We start from the raw sequence: 22363 nt of genomic DNA, 5'->3' as shown, positions 1-22363 counted from the left end.
CCCCTACCGGCTGGGCGGAGCTTTCCCGGCCAGAGTTTGGTGAGTCGGGGAGGCGTCGTGGGCGCCTCCGAGGCAGTGAGGCGGCAAAGAGGGTGAGGTGGATTAGAGAATTTACTTTTACAGCGCCCTCTACGGAGAACCGAGGGTACGTATCTGGTATTCCCTGCCTATCTCTTGTTTCCAACCGTAACACGCACATACACACCCGTGGACACAGGAGGTGGCCACCCTGCCAGGTCACCGAGGTTTCAGGTTCGCTCTCTTCTGGAACGTCGCGGAGTCGGTTGCCTTAGCAACGGGGAGGATAGGGGCGTTGCTATTCTAGGCTGCACCAGGCTTAATGAGGTCTTCATTTTCCGCCATTTAGTGAACTGCGTTTAAAGGTCCACTTATAACCCCCTGAGACACTGTTGACATTTGAGCTGATAAAATATATTAAGAATCTCTTTGTGGTGTTTGCTTATAAAGTGGAAACTAACGTTTATATGTTTCCAAGTCGTTCCTCAAAATGTTTTAACGTGGTTTAAGCAAATGGGCACACCTTCCAGAGATTACAGGCAGTTACTGGCACATTCTCATAAGTTTTTCTGGGCAAGAGAGGTTGGTAATGCATTCAAACTTTTGCTGGCTAACCTTTGTGTTTCCCCTTCTCGATTTCTGGCGTCTTCCAACGTCTGATTATCTTGCATTGTGTCTTTATGTCCACTTGGTGGGAATGGCGTACACAAATTGTGTTGTTGGGTGTGTACATGACGTATTTGGGGAACAAAGATTTTCCTTTGATTTGGCCCAAGTTCAGTTTTAAAATAGAGCAATTTGGAACTGTGGTCTGTGGTGAAATTATGTAAGACCTTGAAGACTAATGTGCCTGGAAGTTACTCAGTAAGCAGAGGAGTCTCACTGTAAAATTCTGAGTAGGAATAATGAGTGATCCTTTAGGAAAAATAATGTGGCAGCAAAATTAAGAATAGCTTGGTTTGGAAAGACTTAGAGAAGTAATAACCAAGATTTCAGAAGTAATGGGGGGAGGGGCTGGACTAAAGAGGTAACAAACTTAAACTTTTGACTGTGGGTAAAGATTATAGCTTTGGGTTGAGCTTCTTTAGTATGCCTACCTGAATGATTAGGGGGCAAATTCTTCCCAATGTTGAGCACATTCCTGCTCCAGATTGTCTGGCCTGAGCCATCCAAGGTCAAAAGTCCATCCAGGAACACATCTTTAGGTCAACAAGCATTGAAAATACCAGTTCTCTCCTCCCCAGGATATTTACATAATTATGAAAAGCTATCATCTATAACTTTTCCCAAGGTCTCTACAGATGGCCCCTGTCTTTGGCAAAAGTGCAAAAATTCTTCACATGACTTTAGGTTCTTAAACTTTCTCTAGAGTTTTATGTGTTCTATTCGTGACACCTTTCAAAGGGAAAAGAGTTAAAAAATTCACAAACTGAGCAAAGCCTTAACTTGCTTATGGATAGGAGCCCAGCAGCAGTAACTTCATACAGATGTGTGGAGTTGAGATCCAGTGATGAGTTTAGTTTAATCACAAATCTGATGCCATCAAAGCATTGTGTGAAATGAAAAAAATTGTCCATTCTTACCTCCATTAGGTTTTAGAAAGTAATGCTTCAATGCAGAACTGGTTTTGTGTGAACAAAAAAATGGAAAACAGTTGTTGAACTATTACACATTCCTGTGGGATGTGCCACTGATTTTTAATAGCATACTGGGGCCAGTTTTTCAAACCTACTTTTTAAGTTTTTGGCCCCAATCTTCATTTTTATATGTTTTCTGTCTACAAATTATTTTTCAACTTTCTCCTTGTACCTTGAAGGAAGCTAAGTTATAATTTGTAACCACTATGGAAAAACATGAAAAATATATTTCAACTCTTATTCTGGTCAAAATATGTTCCCAATATCTCTCCTTACATATAATACATTAAATAGTAAGCATAATGAGGAAGTTCATTTTCTATATTATACTCATTTTTCTATATTATACTCTATAATATATTCTATATTATACTATCTTTTACTTTTATACAGTATGTCAATAAACATCAATCAAATATCCTCAGATATAAAAAGACAGTAAGTTTTAAAAATATACTGTTTTTTTTTGTTTAAAAAGTTGCTGTTTAAAGCAGTAATTCTAAGATATTTTAAATAAAAAGCACAAGTTACAAAGCCTTACATATAAAAAATTTTAAGTTAAGTGGAGTTGAAATACCAGGCAATTAGAAAAACTGTCATCTTGCTTACAGGTGAGGACTCTGTGAGCTCGTAATTTAGGAAGACTGAGTATTGTCTGAATACAATAGAAATTGGAACAAACTAAGGCTGGGCATTTCCCAATGATTTTATTGAGGTAACTTCTCCCAATTTTATACATATATGCATTTATATATACTTAGGAAAGCTAAACAATGTTCTAAGGCACTTGGAATTGTGCACAGCAATGTATCCTATAATATTATACAACTAAATAGAGCATAATTTTGCTTTTTAAATAACACAAACATCAGTACGGAATAAAAAAGATAATACATAGTCTTTCAGGTTACAATAGTGGAATACATATACATATGTGTGTATATTTGTAGATGTTTATACCCACATACTATAATACAGTACAGATCAAGAACAACAGCAAAAAAGAAACTGTCATGTTAATCAGTGTACAGTTCCAGTTATTTACACTCACAGATACTATACCTGTGCAATATGTAGGATTAGATTACTCACTGGAAATCGGGAATCATTCAGTCAGTCTGATAATGATCACAGCTTACCATTCTTATCACTTTAACCAAAGCTTGAAGTAACAACAGAATGCATATAGCTCTATATTTAAAAATCATTGTTACATTAAAAAAAATGATTCCTTGGAGTTTTTAGTAAGTACTGAATCTGGTAAAGTTGGCGCAAAATGTTTGGACATATTGGCACATTTCTAAGCCACAGAAGAAATATTTGAAAAAATAAAAGTAAGAATTAATGCCTACATTTTAAGCAATAAAAGTGGTTTGACCCTAGATTCACTCAGATTGGTTTTGAATGCTAATTAGTATTGCAATGGTGACTTTTCCCTGTGGAGGCTGTCTAAGCTATGTAATGATAAAAACAAACTCTAAATTGGCAAGTGGCACAAATATTATTGGCATTTTAATATATCGTAAAATTGACCTGAGTGTGGAGTGGCATTTTGCCTCATTTACTCCCTTCAATTTATTCTTTAAAAAAAAAACCTGGTATTTAGCAAGGTAAGAATTCTTAAGCACCATCTAAAAGTTCACAATATAACCACCTTTATCAATTCTGAGTTGCTCTGTGTCAAAAAATATATTTAGAAATTTTAATATTTTAAAAAACTATAGTGGCCAAATTAATTCCATCCTGTTAGCCACAATTCATCCAAATCATTTTGAGACATATATACCATTCCATTTTGGTGATAAACAGTGACAAAGAATAAATTTGTTTATGTATGGTTGGTACAGTTGAATAATGTTTCACCTACATAAAACATGTTGTTTTGTGTACGACCATCACTGAAGTATGAACAACATGCATGCGGCCCACACGTAATCTGTTTCCTTCATAATTCAGTATTCACAAATCTTACAAAGTTGAACAACACGACTATCCTTATATAGGGGGAATTCAAGCATTTGCATATGGATTAAATACTTCCTTAATAGGATAAACAGGTAGCTGTTTTGGAACTCAAGGGATGCAGCTTACCAGGTGAAATCTAATGGTGATGTTCATGGACCACAGTTTTTGTTTATGTGAATTGTTGGTGGTTGGGTTTGTGGGTAAGCCATGTAACAATCTTCATGACACTGATGAGAATTATCACCAACTGTATAGTTCTGAAGTAAAATTGTGAGGCCAAAGGAAAAAAATAGTTACTTCATGTGAAATCTCTCCTTTAAGTACACACAAGCACTAGCCAAGTGACTGTGACCACCGGGATTGCCAACGCTGCCTGGGAACTTCCTCCCCAAAGAAATGGCAAATTAAAGCTGCATCAAAGCAGGAGGCTTGAAAAATAAAGAGGCAAGAAACTATTCAGGGCCCAGAGAAATGCAAGGCAGTCAAGATGATATGTTGAAATAGGCACTTTTTCCGGTGTGTCCAAATTGCAGTAGGCAGTGGAATTCAAAGTGGGTTGTAGTGCCCTCCAAGAAGGACACTTGAATATAGGGAGGGCTTTTTACATTTGGTGTTTACAGTGACTGGGCATACCACTGGCATTTGGTCAGCAGGGGCCTGGGATATTACCCATCTTGCAAGGTGGGGGACATTTCTGTACAACAGTGAATTGCCCAGCTCCAAATGCCAACAGCACCCCCCACTGAGAAACACCGGTCAACAGTGCTTTGCTCCTACATGCAGCTGTGCTAGCAATGTGACAAGCTAAATGACATTTTTTGGGCAGTAAATCCCAGCACAGCTAAAACTGACCTTTGCCTATAGGGTTGGTTTTTGGTGGGGATAGCTGCCACAAATTCTTTTTTTTTGCCAGAAATCTTATAGTATATACAATAGGATTTCTTCATTTGGGATGACCGTCTTTATAAAAGCATAGGTGAATATGTTTCCTTTGTTTTCTAGAAATTCTAATGGTGGTTCAATTTTCTATACAGAGCTTAAGCTTAATGAAAAAATAAAAGAAAAGTGAAAATGAAAATGGTTTGGGAATACCTTTCTCCCCACCATCCTTCAGTCACTGCCAAATTATAGTAGATCCTCATGCTGCTCTTTGAAACTTGGGTTGGAACTATCTGGAGAGGTGCTTCCTCTCAGAAAGGTGGTTCTACTAATTTGATGGTTACTTTGCCATTTCATTCCCCCCAGAACATAGTTCAGTTCTAGAAGTTGATTCTGCTTTGCCAAGTAAAACAGTGTGATATATACCACCAGTAAGTAGAGAACAAAATTCAGTAGTGGTAAATTAGCCATTTCAAGAGGCCAAGGGACAACTTTCTAAATAAACTGAATCTCAGTGGTTCTTCAGTGCTCATAACATATTCTCATGATGTGAGGAATTCTTGTCTCAAAATGAATAACTCTAACTAGTAAGGTTAGGCTTCATAATATGATTGGAATTTAGGAATGCTTAAGCTACCACACTGGTGGAATGATATAAATTTATGTATCTTGTACTAGTTTGATTCCATCTCCCTTATTCTTAGGAAGATTTCTCACTCTGTGAATTGTGCTGCTAGCACCACTTAAAAAATAATAATATAAGAAATATTTCAGCAATAAGGAGGAAAAGAAAGCTTTCACTATCTGAATGTGAACACGACTGCCTTTTTCTCTTGTGAATACAGTGCCATTTTTGAAAGTTATGTCTGTCTGACTCTATTAGGTATAAATACATGCTTGTCATGTGTTAAAATGTAATATTGGATATGCAATGTTACTACAGTTGTTTTTTTTCCTCTCAAGTATAAGCTACTGTATTTTTTAAAAGTACCAGTGCAGCACTGAATTAATTGCAGGGTGTAAAACCCAAATGATAGGTTTTAAGGAATTAGCTCTCATTTTCAATATGTGATGTTTTTGAGGGATGTATTCAATTCCACTACTTTCTTGAATAGATTTTCACTTACACTGCAGAACTTTCTACTAAAAGAATACAGACAGGTGATTATAATCATTATGCTAATAAAGGATATCAAAATGAAACCACAAAGTCAAGTTTTTCTGGGTAAATCTGAGAGAGAGATGTTTGTTTTTTCCTCCATTTAAAACATGTTTTAAATACCCCAAATGGTTCTCTGAATATTATAGATTTAATTTAAATAATTTAAGGAATTAACATAAAGATAAATTTTATCAAACATAAAATATGCAAGACATTTCAGGTACACAGGCGATTACCAGGCAGGCTGCCTTAAATTAAACTGATCACCAGAGAACTAATTTTGTCTGACTGCTTGCTAATGATCACAAGGATGCTGATAAAGCCAAAGGCGTCTTCTTACTACTTTGAAGTTAATGTTCTTTTCCTCCATTTAAAAAAAGATGGAAATGGCCGCTTTGGCTTTTACAGTCTGTCTAGTTCTTTCTTGCCTGGGATCTTCCTGGAGAAGGGTTTGTTTTCTTCCTTAGTCATATCTTGGAGACTCAGAAAACCTACTCACTTCCTCTTTGTCGGCCTAATGCCTCCCTTTGAAATAGGGAAAACTGGTGTTGTGTTACAACAGCCTACTCCTCACACACACTTATTTTCTCTATAGAACTGCAGCTTGTTGGCCAGATTGTAGAAATGCTGACTTGGAGCAGAGGCATAATTGAGGGTGGTCCACACCTTTGCATCCTTTCAGGGCTGCCAGGCGAGAGACCTGGGATGGAAATGCAGTGATTCTACCTTTTAAAATTAGCTATTAAACCGGAGCCTTATTCTGCAGAATATAGCTTAGCTCATAATCCTTCAATTTTTACCATGGCTTTTTATTTAAAGAATCATTCTAATGATATAATCAGTAGGTCTGATTTTTAAATATCAAGATTAGTAGAGATTAATTAAAAAAATTTTTTTAACTCCTAACTTTTAAACTTTCCTCTAAATATGTCAATCAGTGTGAAGAAAAGGTGTGGGTAGTTCGTAAATCTGACATATCATACAAGGAAAACAGTATATTGAGGGACCGGATTCTCACTTTTGTACTGGGTAAATCTCATCGTGGGGAATTAAAAACTGCATCATATGCACTGACTGGGAAAAAGTTGCTCTTTTTATCAATCAAATAGACTTTCTAAAACATTTATCTTGACTGATGAAACAGTGATAATGTCTTATATTGAATATTTTTGTAGAAACCTTGTGATTAGAAATGTCAATGTTTAGAGAGCGTAAGTATAGAAAGTTAAAACATTACATTCCTTGTATTTTTCCCAAGACACTAAAATGATAATACAGTAATATCATAAGGAAAAGGATGACTTCAGCAAAAAATTAGAACAAAGTTAATGTCCATGGCTAGATTCAAACACTATGAAAAATGGACAAACCTCAGCCAGAGAAAGATACTTGGGCATGCAGAAAATTTTTTTCAGAGCAAAAATATGTTGTATCCTATTAATGAAATGGCAGCAGTACAGGATCTAGGTTGATATTATTAATGCACATAGGTGAGTGCAACAATGCTGGTTACTTTTCTTAGCTATAAAATGGTCCTGGCTTTTTGTAATAAGCTTACTGGAGCTACTTTTTTTTTATTTTTAAGCAAGAATCACCCAGTTTTGAGTGGCTCTTTAAAATATAAGTGAACAATAGGATCAAATTTATCCACCAGATAAACTAAACTGATTTTTGGATGAAATTGAAAATTATAGTCTTCTATATTATGAACCAGAAACATTTCAGAATATTCTACCTCATGCTCTGAGAGTAAAATAAAGTATATTTAGGTCTTTTCTTATTATTATACACCTTATATGTTTTTAATAAAAGGGGCACAAGACAATCATGAAAGAACAATTTAATGCAAGGTAGTATTTACATCTGCTCATATGAATTTGGGAGCAGAAGACATGCTGTGCCGATGACGCCATGGAAAAAATAGTAGGATGACATTAGAAGGTTTCTTAATGTAAACAATACTGACTGCAGGCTCATAGAGAAACCTTTCATGATTTTAATCTCACTGATGGTTTTGCACTGAAAGTCAGTGCTCTCTTTATGAATGTAATCTGCAAACTCTTAAAATACAAAATGAAGTTCTCCTCACTGGCAAGTTAGTAAAAATCTTCTGTGTTCTTGTAAGCCTTTGGGTGAGTATTTTTTGATTCATGTACTTTATTTTTTATAATAGCAGCAATCCAACTTAATTCAGCCCTGAAAATAACGAGTCCTTTGCAGTCCCAGTCAGAACTAACTGCTGGCAGAACACTTGCATTTTGCTTAAGTTCTAACTTTGGATTCAGATTTTTTTGAAAAGGTGTCATGACTGTCAATATTGTCTTCCTTAGATCAAGTATAGTTGTTCCAACTTTGGAGATAATCAAGCTAGGGAAAGACCAAAAAATTTATTTCTAAGGCTTGCTATCAATTTATAGGGTCACATTACACCTCATATTATTCCCAGTCCTGTTATCCTTGTGGAAGGTCGGTACATTAGGTAAGAAGTATATGAAAAAAAAAAAAAAGGTAAAATATGTATAGCTCTGCTACTTAAAGCATGCAACAAAATTTGGGTAAGCATGCTTGTTAAGAGTCAGTACAAGCCTCTTGCACTTAAGAAAAAGATGCATGAAAACACTCAGACTTATTTCTGGCAATTGGATTCACTGGCACAACATAAAATAATGGTACTATACTGTACCAACATAATGGTGAGACTAGAATATTCTTCTAAGATCAGGTCTTTAAGGAATCCACGTTAGGTGATTAGATTCCCCAATCCCTTAATAAGTTCTCACTTACCAAAGCCTACTTCAAAAACACATTTATGCTTCAATTTTTTTCTTCATTAACATAATGAAATATTTCTTTCTTCCTGATTTTTTTCAACTCCCACCCCTTTCAGTGCCCAGCAATTCCATTTCCCATTTTTCTTTAACCTGCACTCTAAAATTTGGCTTTCTAGTAACAGGGAGCCAGCGATTGTCTTCTGCTCATCTTCTTTGATTAAAACTCCTGAAGAATAACTGGGGTAACCATGGTTGTGTCCCTTACCATCAGTATACATGCTGGACAGCAGAGTCACTGCACCCTTTCCTTTGCTTGCTGGCCCCATCTGGGCTGGACAGAGAGGGAACTTTCCAGCACTTTCACACGCTTCCTTCACAAGTTAAACGGAAACACACACATTCAAATCCCAGTGCAATATCAGGCTTTCAGGAAGCAAGGCTTCCTTCAAAGATGATCAGTTTATGTTTCAAAAGAGTCTTGTACTTCATTATGGACGATGAAACCTAAAATACAAAATGGAAACTCTCTGAGTCTGTGATATAGAAGCATACACTGTATTCAGCGAACTGAATAAGGTACAGTAATGTTTATAATTAAAGGAAGTTTTAGACATTTCCCCAACTGTATTACTGTCATACAAAGTACCTTTATAAATTACTGTTATAAATGTTATGCTGGAAAGCAGAGACACCTCCTCTACAAAAGACACTGGTTACCATCCAGGATATAGAGCAATCAATACACAAAACATCAGTATTCTTGAGGGTCAAACTCTGGACTGTACTGAGAAGAGATTGAGATGTTTCATAAAAATTTGGTTACATCTGGTTTGTAGTTATAAAAGGAAAACAGCAATAAATAGTCACTATTTGATTAGTTTCCACCTGTCACTATCTTCCATTGAAGACCCAAATCTACTTTCTACACCTCAACTTCCAAATGCCTGCTGGGAATTTCCTTCTGAATGTTCCACAGGCAACATCCTAAGCATGTCCACAACTATGCAAATTACCTTTTCTTGTAAACCTTCCTTTGCACTATCTTGTTAAATTTTCTACCTTTGAAAATATTTTTAGTCTAGAAGCCTCAAATTGGAACTCATTTCTCTCCTTTACTCTAGTTACTAATCCTGCCTTGATTGCCTATCTTAATTCAAGGAAGCCCTCTCACCACCTTTTGCCAGCACTATTTTAACAGTATGTTAGCTAGTTGGCTTCTTATCCTTTGGAGTTCCTGAACATTCCTTGCATCTTTGTAGCCCTTGTGTTTTTGAAATGCTGTTCCCTAATAGTGCAATCCCCTCCCTTCACTTTCCATTTGTTTTCATATTCAAGATCAAGACCAAAAGGCATCTTCTCCATAAAGCTTTATCTGATCCATCCCTTCAATCTACTTCTGTGATTTCACTTTTACACAACTCCAGTTAGCACTTCATTTGTCTTGTATAATTGAATGTTCATCTGCCCTAGTAAACCAGTCTCCTAGTTTGTTTCCTGGTCCCCGGCTCATCGATTTTGAGATCAAATATGGGCCACATGGTCACTAGCATTAGCATCATAAATACTGATCCAGTCATTCCAATTCTTTGTTAATATCATTGTATTATACCTCATTCCCTAAAAAACAGCATTTAAATGTCTTAATAGTGGTGACTGAGGACTTTCAGGATGTGGCTCAACTATGTTTCTAGCTATAGCTCCATCACTACTTCCAAGATACCCTAAGTTCTAGTCATTTGCCCCAAAATGCTCTCTGCTTTTGTGCTCATGCTCTTCATCTTCTTTCCCTCATCTACCTCCTACAACCTCACTCTGAGTTCCACAAACACCCCTTTCTCCACCTCTCAGAGAGGCTTACTTGCTTTCTACCTGTGTTCCCATAAAACTTGGTCTATTGCAGTCATTTATCACAGCCTATAATCTTTGTATAGGTATGAGATCTTAGATTGTGAGACACTAAGGAAAGACCTGACTTAATCACTTTTGTATTCTGTAGAATACCATATCTGGGACATGGTACTTCTTAATAGATTTTGCTGTGTAGAATCAAATCATTTAAAAAATGAAAAATTAAAGATATAAGAACAGATGAAACAAGATCAGCCATAAATTATAATTGGAGAAGCTGTGTGAGGGATGCATAGGGCTTGTTATATTACTTTTCCATGTTTGACTTTCCAAAAGTCAAAATAAAAATAAGATACACCAAGTTTTCCAAAACAAGCAAACATGTTGTGATGAAAATAGGAATGTGTCCACTTTGAGTTCAATTGTTAAGTCTACCCCTAACCATAACCTGGGACAGGCATGTGAATTTCCGTGCTCTACATTTGTTAAATGGAGATCATACTCCTGTTTCAGTCACCTCGGTCTTCTCTTTGCCCTGTGACCATGCAGAATTCTTTGCTACCTCAGGCCCTTGGTCCCTCCACATTAACTGACCACCACTGGGGGTAGAATGTTTTTCTTTCCCCTAACAGTGCTGATAGTTCCTTCTTGTCATTTAAATCACAGAGCAGCTTTTATTTCTTCAAGAGGCTCTTTTCCTGACCATCCTATCTGTATCCACCCTTGTCCCTCTCAGAGCATGCTGTTGTATTTTCTCCCTAGTACTTACCACAGGCTGAAATTATCATATTTATTTATTTGTTTATTTGCTAATGGTTTGTTTCCTTCACTAGAACATAACCACGTGAGAGCAAGCACCTAATCTGACATGGTCTAAATTCCCAGAGTCCAGAATGGAGCCTGGCTGACTCAATATGCTCAATAAATATTTGTTGGACGCACAAATAACTGAATACAGGGGTAGTTAGAAAGTAATTTGATAACTATTTCTATAATTCTTGTAACTGAAGAGTCCAATAATGAGACCCCTAAAATTGATTACAATTAAGTATTAATCTATGATACCCCATTTCATAGGACATTCCATCATGCTTTCTGGGCAGAGTTAAACATAACCTGAAGAAAAATATGGAAATCCTATAAAAAAAATTTCCAAAGAGAAATTGAAAACCTCTTAAACTTTTTACATGAAATGTGAGATGCAGACAATAATAATAATGATAGCTCATATTTACTAATGTTTACTATATGCCCAGCACAAGGCCAAGTGCTATACATATATTACCTAGTTTAATCCTCAAAATAATCCTATGGGTCTGATAGTCTTGTATCCCCTTAGTACAAATGTGGAAACTGAGGCACAGGGATGCTAAGTCATGTTCACAAGACAGATAGCTGATAAGTGAAAGTGCTTGGCTCTAGACTCTATTCCCAACCTACATTAGACTATGAGATCAAAACATGTCTTCGTCCATACTTTCATTGAAAGGCTTTTTTGGTGCCCTGTGCACAGAATGGAATGGAAAAGGCAATCTGTTGGATTTCCACATCCATCAGTTAGTTTTAATCAATTTTGACCAGAGAAAGTCCTGTTCCATGTGCCAGGCTGCACTTTTGACAGCTACAGTTGTCTCAAAAACATTTGTATTTGGCCACAAAGGGAACTCCATGAGAATGGGCTATGCACAAACTTTTTGTAATTACTCAAGAAGCAAGTCCAGTGATCAGCTTGGGGATTGAAAGGAGCAGCATTGCCTCCCTCGTTGCAAGAAACACAAGCCACTCTCTGTATCACAGTGAGGGAGGAGGAGCTCTGGGGGCCCTGAGAATACAGACAAATCTGCTGCACCTGAGGAATCTTCACACTATGACCTACCAAAGGTCCCTCTTTGTTAGGTTCAACTTTTCTAGGAATTAAATACAGACTCATCTAATTTAATAATTATTTTAGCCCTCTCCTGATTTGCTGGGTTTCATACACCAAACATTCTACAATGTCCTAATCTTTATTTGGTCCTGAATTCAAACATGTGGAGAGACATAACATGAGAGGTTTTTTTCTCTTCCCATTGGTAATGTCTTTGGAATGAAGAAGGTAAGTTAAAAATTGAGTTGCAAAACAAGGTGAGTAATCAGTGGACCAGAAAAGATTTAGAACTTTCTACAGCCCAGCATTTTCCTCAAAGTATCCTGCTTTTAATTTTCCAAAAATTAGCAGGATACTATCAGGCTTTTTGTTTTTTCTGCTGACACTATGTGCCCATGGATCCCTTAGAGAGTGAATTCCACAGTCAGAACTCAGTGGAAGGTCACAGGCCATCAGTATAGCTTCAAGGGCTGGCTAAAACAAGAGGGTGACCAACTAACCAGCAGTGTGAATGCAATAATATGCTGACAAAGCTCGGAGTCAGAAATGAACCCTCTCTTCATATGGACTGCCCAGATCTGGCTAAAAATAAAACAAAAAAAAACCCCTACATATTTTCTTGCACTATCCAATCAGGAAAGGACATTTATATCCTGCTTAAATTAAGCATCTTATCTTCAAATGTAGGTCTAAAATTTTATGGTTAGAGGTACAGGAAATGCAAATTGCTCTTAAATTTGTTGCTACTCAGTGGTTTGCACTCATTTTGAAATATGAGAAGTTCAGCTTTATCTCCTGAGAAGTCTGCCTATCTGACAGAATGACAGTTTTGGCTTGAGGCTTCAAGCTGATGGAGCAATAGTTGTACTGCGCCCTAAGGATACTTAAACTTTCTGTCCACCCTTTTCCCAGGTCTTTCCTGAAACTTAAATTTGAAGTTATATATATTTTCTTCTTCTTTTTAAAATTGTAATATATTTTTCTCATTGTCATACTGTTGAGAGAAAGTGAATAGGGGGACAAGCTATTTTTAAGTCATGGAATTCAGGGAAGATAATCTTTGTCTATAAGATGGTTCCTCCACAAATTAATATATATAAGTTTACTCACCTTTCTGTAAATTCATTCAGATAATATAAAACATAAAATTAGTCACAAATGTACAATACTATTTTCTTCTTTGATATATACAGAAATCCTGAAACACTCATTTCTGCCTTACCTAAAAGGGTTTCATTGATACAGGCATACATACTTATGTTAAACAAATGAGGAGCTTCTCCTAAACCACAGCTCCATGTCCCACCTGAGAAGCCAGACCTCATGCAGAACAGGCTTTTATTATTTCAAATATGAGCCATGCTTTCACCTCTGATGGTTAAAGTGGCATTTTTCAACTTTTTAAAGTTTCTGTCCAGGTAGCAAATGCTCTGTTACTTGCTACCTGAAAGAAAATATGACTGTGGAAACAGCCTTCTCATTTCTCTGTGGAGGACCTCTTAACTAATTTTTATTATGGTCCCTTGTGTAGTTACTGCCATGTCATACTTTGGTACCTAAAAGCTGAAAGAGTGGTTTACTTTTATCTGCAAATCCACATAGAATAGTAGTAACTCAAGATGGCACAAAATGAGACAAATTGCTTTACACACACACACACACACACACACACACACACACACACACACACACACACACACACACACACACACACACCTGAACATAACCACATTAAGAAAATTTTAAAAGTAGGGAAAACTCTGTAGCCCCACATTATAACAAATCATTAAGAGTTTTTTATATTCGTTTCTTATCTTTTTTTCTATGCATCTGAATTTTAAATAAAATACACCACTACTTAAATAAGCCTTTATTTAGTCAGTTAACATATATTTTGTATGCTATATGTATTTTTATACTGTATTCTTACAATAAAGCAAGCTAATTAAAGAAAAGTTTTAAGAAAGCTGAATTTTCTACTTCAAATTATGCAAATGATCTATTGAGGACTCTTTGGACTCAGTGATTCTTAATAATATAATTATTATTATATTGATAATAAGCAAATAACTTAAAAATTAATAAAATTATATGAAAGTGATATATTGCACAATCTAAAAAAATGTTCTCATTTACAAAATTCAAAATTTAATATTTAAAAGTAATGTTCTCTCTTGATTATATATCTGATACATGTTCACACTTCAAAAAATTTGGAAACTATGAAGTCCAGAACATTATAATTACCCATAACCTTACCTACCAGCTATAACTATTTTGAAGTATAGTTTTTAGTAAAATTCAGCCTTTCTTACAATTTGTCTTTAAGGTTTAGAGAGTTATTTTAAATTGTGGAAATCATTACTACGGAAAGGTCAGTGGCTTATTTTTTGCCATGGCAGTCTCCTTCCAAAACACACAGATCCTATTGCCTTTCAAATGGTGTTCTGGGTTTTGAACAGTGGGCTAGCTGGCTAGGCAGGCACCTGCTGGGGGCAGAAAACATAGGATGTGGCCAAACAGCATGTGCTCTAAGGAACTGAGGTTAGAGCCTGGTACCTCCCAGGCCACAGGATGAATTCTTGGGGGGGAATCACTTGTCCTCATCCTTGAATGCAGAGAGCTTTCTGAAAAATACTGGGAGAAACTGGAAGAATTAGATGGAAGGGTGGATTACTATAATTCTTCACCACTGCAGATGAAACATGTTGCAGAATGTATTCCTGATGGTTTCAGAGGCATCTTCTCAGTATACCAACAGCAAGAGTGTCACAGTTATTAGTTCCAGAACATTATTCAAGAAAATATACTATGACGGAAGCCTCACTGACAGAAAGAAGACTTAAGGAATGGATCCTTTATTTTTTCTTTCAGCTTTTTTTTTTTTGACTAGATAATACAGTTGGCCCTTGAACACAAGGGTTTGAACTGTGTGGATCCATTTATATGTAGATTTTTTTTTCAGTAAATACATTGAAAAATATTTTGGAGATTTGGGACAATTTGAAAAAAAAACATTTTCTTTTCCCTAGCTTACTTTATTTTAAGAATACAGTATAAAATACATATAACATACCAAATATATGTTAACTGACTATATTATCAGTAAGGTTTCTGGTCAACAGTAGGCTATTAATTTTGGAGGGGTTAATGCAGATTTTTGTGCAGAGGTCAGCACTTTACCCCTCATACCCCTCATATGGTTAACTGCACATATTTATGTTTCAAAAATTCAAAAGGTTCAAGAAGATGAGTTTCTGTATTCTTGGTGAAAAGTCTCCCTCCCATGTCTGCCTCTAGCCATCCAATTTCTCTTCCCAGAAGCAACCACTGTTACCAGCTTTTTGTGTATCTCTCCAAAGGTACAGAAGCTATATATATGGGAATGGATTCTTCTAGAGCTCACTGACAGGTCACTGTGAGAGATAATCTCTCGGGAGATTCTCTCTGGATACAGAGGTGCCTGGATAGAAGCAGCAGGTCTGTTTCAACCCTTTTATTAACCACCTCAAATCACAGGGAGTTAATGGACTTAGGTTCTGAAGGGAAGGCTTACTTGATACAAGGAGATCATGTCTGGCACTAATAAGGAGAGCCAGTAAGTAGACTGTTATATATCTAGGTTGTATTTACAGGGCTAGGTGATGATCCACTGCTTGTTTATTCCCTCCAAGGGTGGCTGGTGCTAAGAGCACCACTATCTTCTACATGACCAATTTTCTAAATGTAAACATTATCATATTTTTGTACTATTTTTATTAGATTTTACAGTATTTACCAAACCTTTTTCCTGTTAAAAGAAATACTGAAAACTATGTGAAAATCATATGCATGATTTTTATAAATCTCAAAGCCACAATATTTCTTCATTGGAATTCAACCTAATGATGTAATATAAATTAACAGAAAAATAGCAGTAGACATTTTCTTTACTGCCAAGTTTTAAAGAGTACTTAAGCAAGGTATATGTATCATAGTATATGAATATTTAATTTTTCCTTATCTGGAAATACATTTTAAAGAATATTAATCAATATATTTTTTTGGAAAACTTACCACTGATGTAAGCTAATACCTCCACCTGCCAAAAATGCCTACGATTTTCTCTTGAAATGCAGCTCATCCCTATTTGCATGTACTGATATTTACTTAAACAATGAAAATATCAATAGACTATTTTATGGAATATAGCAAGCATACTGTATACTTTTGCAGATGAGTAAGTACATAAAAATAGCCAATAGAATTTTAAAGGTGAAAAAATAGATATAAAAGCACACTACAATTCTATTCTAATTAAACAGTATGAAACAGTATAAGGATTGACAATAGCTCACTAGAGCAAAGTAAAAAATCCTGAAACTGACCCATGTGTATATTAAAAGAATTTCACAAGGGGGAAATAAGTGGCTTTGGGCTAATTATTGATTTAGAACAAAGTAAAGTTAGATTATTCTCTTGAATCAGACACATAAATAAATGCCCAATGGGTGAAAGAGCTAAGTGTAAAAAAAAAAGCATATATAAAAACTGAACTTAAAAGTTTATAAACTTGGTCTTCTTCCATAAGACACAAAACAATGATATAAGCAGTAACAATACAAACAAATTTGAATGCAAAAATTTAAAGAAAAGCCATTAAAAAGAAGTTAAAAGGAAGAAATACAGATGGCCAATAGGCACATGAAAAGATGCGTCACATCACTAACTGTGAGGGAAATGCAAATCAAAACCACAATGAGATATCACCTCACACCAGTCAGGATGGCCACTATCCAAAAGATAAGAAATAGCAAGTGCTGGCAAGGATGTGGAGAAGTGGGAACTCTCCTACACTGTTGGTGGGAATGTAAATTTGTACACCTTCTGTGGAAAGCAGTATGGAGGTTCTTCAAAAAACTAAGAATAGAAATACCATTTGACCCAGTAATTCCATTTCTAGGAATTTACGCGAAGAAAACAAAATCCCTGATTCAAAAAGATATATGCACCCCTATGTTTATTGCCGCATTATTTACAATAGCCAAGATATGGAAGCAACCTAAGTGTCCATCAACAGTTAAATGGATAAGGAGATGTGGTACATATACGCAATGGAATATATTCAGCCATAAGGAGAAAAGAAATCCTTCCATTTGCAACAACATGGTTGGATCTATAGGATATTATACTCAGTAAAATAAGCCAGGAGGAGAAATACAAATACCATATGATTTCACTTATTTGTGGAATATAAAAACAAGCAAAACAGAATAAACAAAAGAGCAGTAGACTTATAGTCACTGAGAATTGACTAGTGGTTATCATGGGGAGGAGCTGGGGTGGTTGGGAGCGGACAGGGAGGGGAATAAAGGGGCACAAAAATTCTCAATCATAATATAAGTTGGTCATGGAGATAGCAGTACAGCATGGGGAATACAGTCAATGATTGTGTAATGTCTTCCTATGTTGACAGATGGTAACAGCACTAGTGGGGATGAGGATTTAATAATATGGGTAACTGTTGAACCACTGTATTCTATATTTAAAACCAATATAAGATTGTATATCAACGATACTTCAATTAAAAAAAAGCAAAAAAAAAGTTAAAAGGTTAACAACAGATTGGGAGAACTATGGTGATATATGTAATAAGAGCCAATATCTACAATATTTAAATTTTTACTAATTCATATGAAAAAGACAACCAAGAAGAAAATGTGTCAAAGCAAATAATAGGAATAAAAAATAAATGGTCAGTAAGATATGTAAAGATGCTAAACCTTATAGAAATCAATGAAATGAGTATTATTGTTTATTCTTTAGAATATAGATCCATAGTCTCTGCCTCCTGCCCCACCAAATGCTAGAGAGTGACAAATATTGGCACATGTGCAATAAAATTTATGATAAATATTATAGATATTAAATATGAAATAAGTATTGATATATTATGAAGATACATATAAAGATATAGGGAAAATCAAGGCAGTATTGTTTTACTAATGAAAAACTGAGAATATAATAACCATCAACAGAATAATTGTTCAATAACATGGTATATTATCTATGAAATAACATAGAGGTAACTAAATGAATGAGATATACTAGCATAAAAAGGTTTTTAGATACTATTTTGTGTGTGTGATAACCCTATCACTATACATATATATACCATACATATAAATATGTGTTATATATATGCACATGTAAGCCTTTATGTGTATATATGTGTGTATACATACTCACACATGCTTGTAAATGCACAGAAAAATGTCTAGAAAGAGCTACACCAAACTATTACCAGTGGTTAATTGTAAGAATGGGAATGAAGTTGGGAAAGGAATGGGGTTTTCATTTTTACTTGATTGATTATACTATTTGAATGCTTAATTAGAAAATATTATTTCTGTATACAGAACAAATACAAATATATAAAAGAAATAACCTCTACTTCTCCCTGCAGCCTACTCTTGTTAACTTGTTCAAAGTGTACAAAAGGGAAAGAACCTCTTTCAGAATGTTTATTTTTCATAAAATGAGAACTTCCATAAAAATTCATTTTAAAAAATCACCTACTTTCTATTGTAGTATTTTCTTCATATAATACTATCAAAGGAAAATGAGGTCACCAGATACTATGATTTCTAGGAAAACTATGCAGAAGTAAAACTGTTCCGAATGATAAAGATGAGGTTGAATGCAGTCATTACCTCTCAGGGGTCAGGACTCAACAGCACAAACATATGTCATCTTCCTAGTTGCCCAAAGGTCCCAGTCAGCTGGATGTCACCATAAATATCCAGCCACCTTATGATGATCAATTTTACTGAACAGGTATCACCACAAGGGGAAGATATTAGCACAAACTTTTCCTGACCCCAGAAGTGGAAAGGAGAAAAGGAAAGGAAAAATAGGTCTGGCTTGATATGGGCAAGTGATTGGTCCCAGAGTAGATTAGGATAGGATAAAGCCCTCATACAGAGGGCTTTACATTCCTATACATTCAGGATGTCTGAAAGCATTACATGCATTTAAAAATAAACATGATATAGAAGGATACAAAACAAGTAAGAAATACCATGGGTGAAAGGGGAGTTTTTTCTGCATACCAGACATTATTATAGGAGCAATAGCTATGGAGCAAGCAGGCCCCATGAACTTCTGGAAAGGGATTACTTATTCAATCACTAGGTTATACCATTACTTCTTTTATTGTGGGACACATTCCCCAGCATGGAGCGCCATCACCAACAGGAACCATGCAGATACAATAGTACCATAGTGTACGGCTGTTCTACCAGAGGTTGGTTCTAGCTTTGGGAATCTGTACTGTTTTCCAGAAAGACCTACCATGGTCTTCTACATGTAATCATCTGTCCTATTATGTTTTTAAACATTTCAGTTCTTAAAGATCTGATGGGCATGCAAATTTTTAGGAACACACCTGTTATATCAAGCAAGGCATGTAAACCTGTGAGACAGGAATCAATAGAACGCCTGTGAAGGGTGGGCGTCAGACTACATGATCATTCAGGTCCCTTCGGGGTTTAGCAGCCTGTGACAGAGAGGGCACTGGGAGGGAAAAGGGTAGGATTATAGCCATCTTCGGTGGCACCAGTAAAAACTGGACTCCTACTCTAAAAGTTATGTCTCCTGAAAATTGAGTCTCCATCCCTCTAAGTTATGTCTACCAGGAGCTTAAAGCAGACACATAGATGCCCACACTGGCTCTCAGCAGCCCCTGTTCTGAGCATTAAACTTCAACTGAGTCCCTTCAAGGGCAGAATAAATGTGTTGATGCTTGTCTTCTGGCTCAGAAAATAAAACTAAGAAAAAAACCCAAAACATAGCCCTTTAGAATGATTCAGATTTTTGGGGTGGAAAAAAAAATAAAAGACAATTTTAGAAATCTTCATTAGATGGTGCTATGCTAAACTGTATTTATAAAAAAAATTTAATTGTGGTAAAATACACACCACATAAAACTTACCCTCTTACATCAATTTCAATATGCTAAACTGCATTTTGTCTACCTACCTTGTAAACTGTCGACTCTCTTCATGAACTTCCATTTCTGTGCTTTTAAATTCATTTAGTTCTTTCCTTATTGCTGCCTAAATAGAAAAAAAATAGAAGGCAGAATTGTTACTTAGCGCACATATTTCCTCAGCATATTCAGCATCAGTGAAGCATACATTCTAGTAGAAAATATCTTGGAGAAAGGGATTCCTAGTTTCTACCAGGTAAAGGTGTATCAAAGTAGTATCATACTATAGCCTCACTAAAGGCAGGACAAATTTCCTTCAATTGTCAGAAAGGCAGAGAGAAAGAGGGCCTTTGCCAAACTCATCCTGGGCTTGATCTGTGATTCATACACATGTCCCTTACCCTCGATGACCACAAGGATAGTGGAGGTCATGAGATTTTCTGAGACACACTATCATTTTCCTATGGAAGTTCTGCATTTAATGCCACCCACAGCAATGTGGCTTTGATTAGCTGCCACAAAGCTACTGAGAAGGTAGTTGCTATTTATCCTTCAATATTGAAAGTTTGGACAATTAGAATTCAAAAAATCTCACCACAGTACTTAAAGCCACTCAAAGAAAATATCAAACTGAATGCTATCACTATTACTATTTACTGAACACATAATCCATGCCATGTATATACTGGGGTTCAAAGAGATGCTCTGTTCTTCAGGTTGAAATGCTGAGATACTCACAAAATGTTAACGTTAGTTATCTATTAACAGTGGCTGGATCGTGGATCACTTTTGGCTTCAACTTTGTGCTTGTCTTTATTTGCCAATTTTTCTACAAAAAACATTTTCCTTATATAAAAAAAAAAACTAATAAAAACATCCCTGTTACCTCTATGAGAAATGGACTCATCAGCCAAAACACAGAATCAGTTTACAAATCACAGAGAATGACTTCACTGAGAGATAAGAAAATCTACTTTGTGGCTGGAAAATGATGAATTTTAGAAAAAGGAAGACAGAAGAAAGCTCTGAGGCCTCTTTCTGGCTTTCTCCCTTCACTAACTGTCACTGTGCAATATACAAGCTTCCCCCTGCTCCCCACCCCATGTCCTTTACAATATTATATTTAAATGCTATGTCACAGATTGTCTGATCTCCCCAAATAATACTTTTCAGCCCCTGTAGTTTCTATGGGGAACTTGTGGCTGGGAACTATGTCAATAATTCTTGCTACTCATTTTTAGAAGAGATGAAACAAGCATAGAGGTATTTGTGGGTCCCAGTGTCCCGTGATAAGGCTGTACATTTTGATTCACAGGTGAAATCAACAGTGAGGATACTTTGTTTCTCTCACTGTAAAAATTGATACCTAGAACCAGGAGCTGAAATAGTGAAGATGCTCTATACCAACTAGGAATTAACATCTATCAAAAAGTCTTCCTTGAAAGGAGGTATTTTAATATGGATAGAGGCAAAGAATCCTGTCCCTATGTCCATTTTAATTCCTTTGCCAAAGGTAAGGTTTCAGTAGAGGAAAGGAAAGGAGTACACTTGGAGTCAAAAGGTATGGATTCTAGTCCTACCTATACCTTTAAGAGCTGTGTGACACTTGCTCCAAAACCTGCTTTCCCACCTGGAAAGTGGGAATGAGAATTCCCTACTGTATTATGAGAATCAATTAAGAGCATTTTTCAAAGTGCTTTGTACACTAAGTATTCAATAAAATGTCATGCATGGGTTTAGCAAAATGAATTAAATTCTAGTTTGCGATTGTTACTAACAACTCTTTCATTGCATATAGAAAGTCTACTATATGCAAGAAGATAATGTCACTGAAGGAGACTCAAATAAGGCAAAATCTTTATTCAATAGTAAGTTGGCTACCAATCTAAGAATCTGGCAAAAATCAATGAGAGCTTTTTTTTAGAATCAATTAGGATATGAAATCTACATAAAAGAGCACTATATAGCTTCTTTTAAATTTTAAATTGTGTGCTACGCATCCACCATATTAGTAACATTTAAAATTTCTTTATGACCATATACACACGTACACATTCTTCCCAAAAGAGCCAGTTCAATATTCAATATACATGCGCATCTCCCACATGCTCGCCTGCAATGTGACTTCGCCATTTCCTCACCAAGAGGTGGGGTCTGTCTCTCCAGCCCTGAATCTGGGTGAGTCCTGTACCTGCTGTGAACACAGCAGAGGTGAGGCTGTGCCACTCTGGGATGTGGCCCTTAACT

The 22363-nt window shown here is 36.0% G+C and overlaps 1 protein-coding gene and 1 long non-coding RNA gene across 9 annotated transcripts in view; one reads left to right on the top strand and one right to left on the bottom strand.

Annotated features, from left to right (window-relative positions):
• The first annotated feature begins 7 nt into the window (after positions 1 to 7).
• The window catches only part of LOC108398115 (uncharacterized), a 44795-nt gene continuing 22439 nt past the window's right edge, over positions 8 to 22363 (top strand). Inside the window, exon 1 of the long non-coding RNA XR_001853327.3 lies at positions 8 to 145. This is a non-coding gene — a long non-coding RNA (uncharacterized lncRNA). The remainder of the gene's footprint in view (positions 146 to 22363) is intronic.
• The window catches only part of PHACTR2 (phosphatase and actin regulator 2), a 252289-nt gene continuing 232271 nt past the window's right edge, over positions 2346 to 22363 (bottom strand). For 5 of the 8 annotated variants that reach the window (XM_073219694.1, XM_073219690.1, XM_073219692.1 and 2 more), the window contains 2 exons: positions 20167 to 20243; positions 2346 to 8936 (listed from right to left, as the gene is read on the bottom strand). In XM_073219694.1, the coding sequence (XP_073075795.1) occupies positions 8921 to 8936; positions 20167 to 20243 (93 nt within the window). In that variant the 3' untranslated portion in view covers positions 2346 to 8920. Of the gene's footprint in view, positions 8937 to 20162; positions 20244 to 22363 lie in introns of those variants that run through there. The other 3 variants (XM_073219695.1, XM_073219691.1, XM_073219693.1) reach the window with 1 other exon arrangement.

Source organism: Manis javanica, chromosome 13 (genome assembly GCF_040802235.1).
Source record: "Manis javanica isolate MJ-LG chromosome 13, MJ_LKY, whole genome shotgun sequence".
In the NCBI taxonomy this organism is placed as follows: domain Eukaryota; kingdom Metazoa; phylum Chordata; class Mammalia; order Pholidota; family Manidae; genus Manis; species Manis javanica.
The sequence above is the reverse complement of the archived record's forward strand: the minus strand, read 5'-3'. Positions and strand labels throughout refer to the sequence as shown.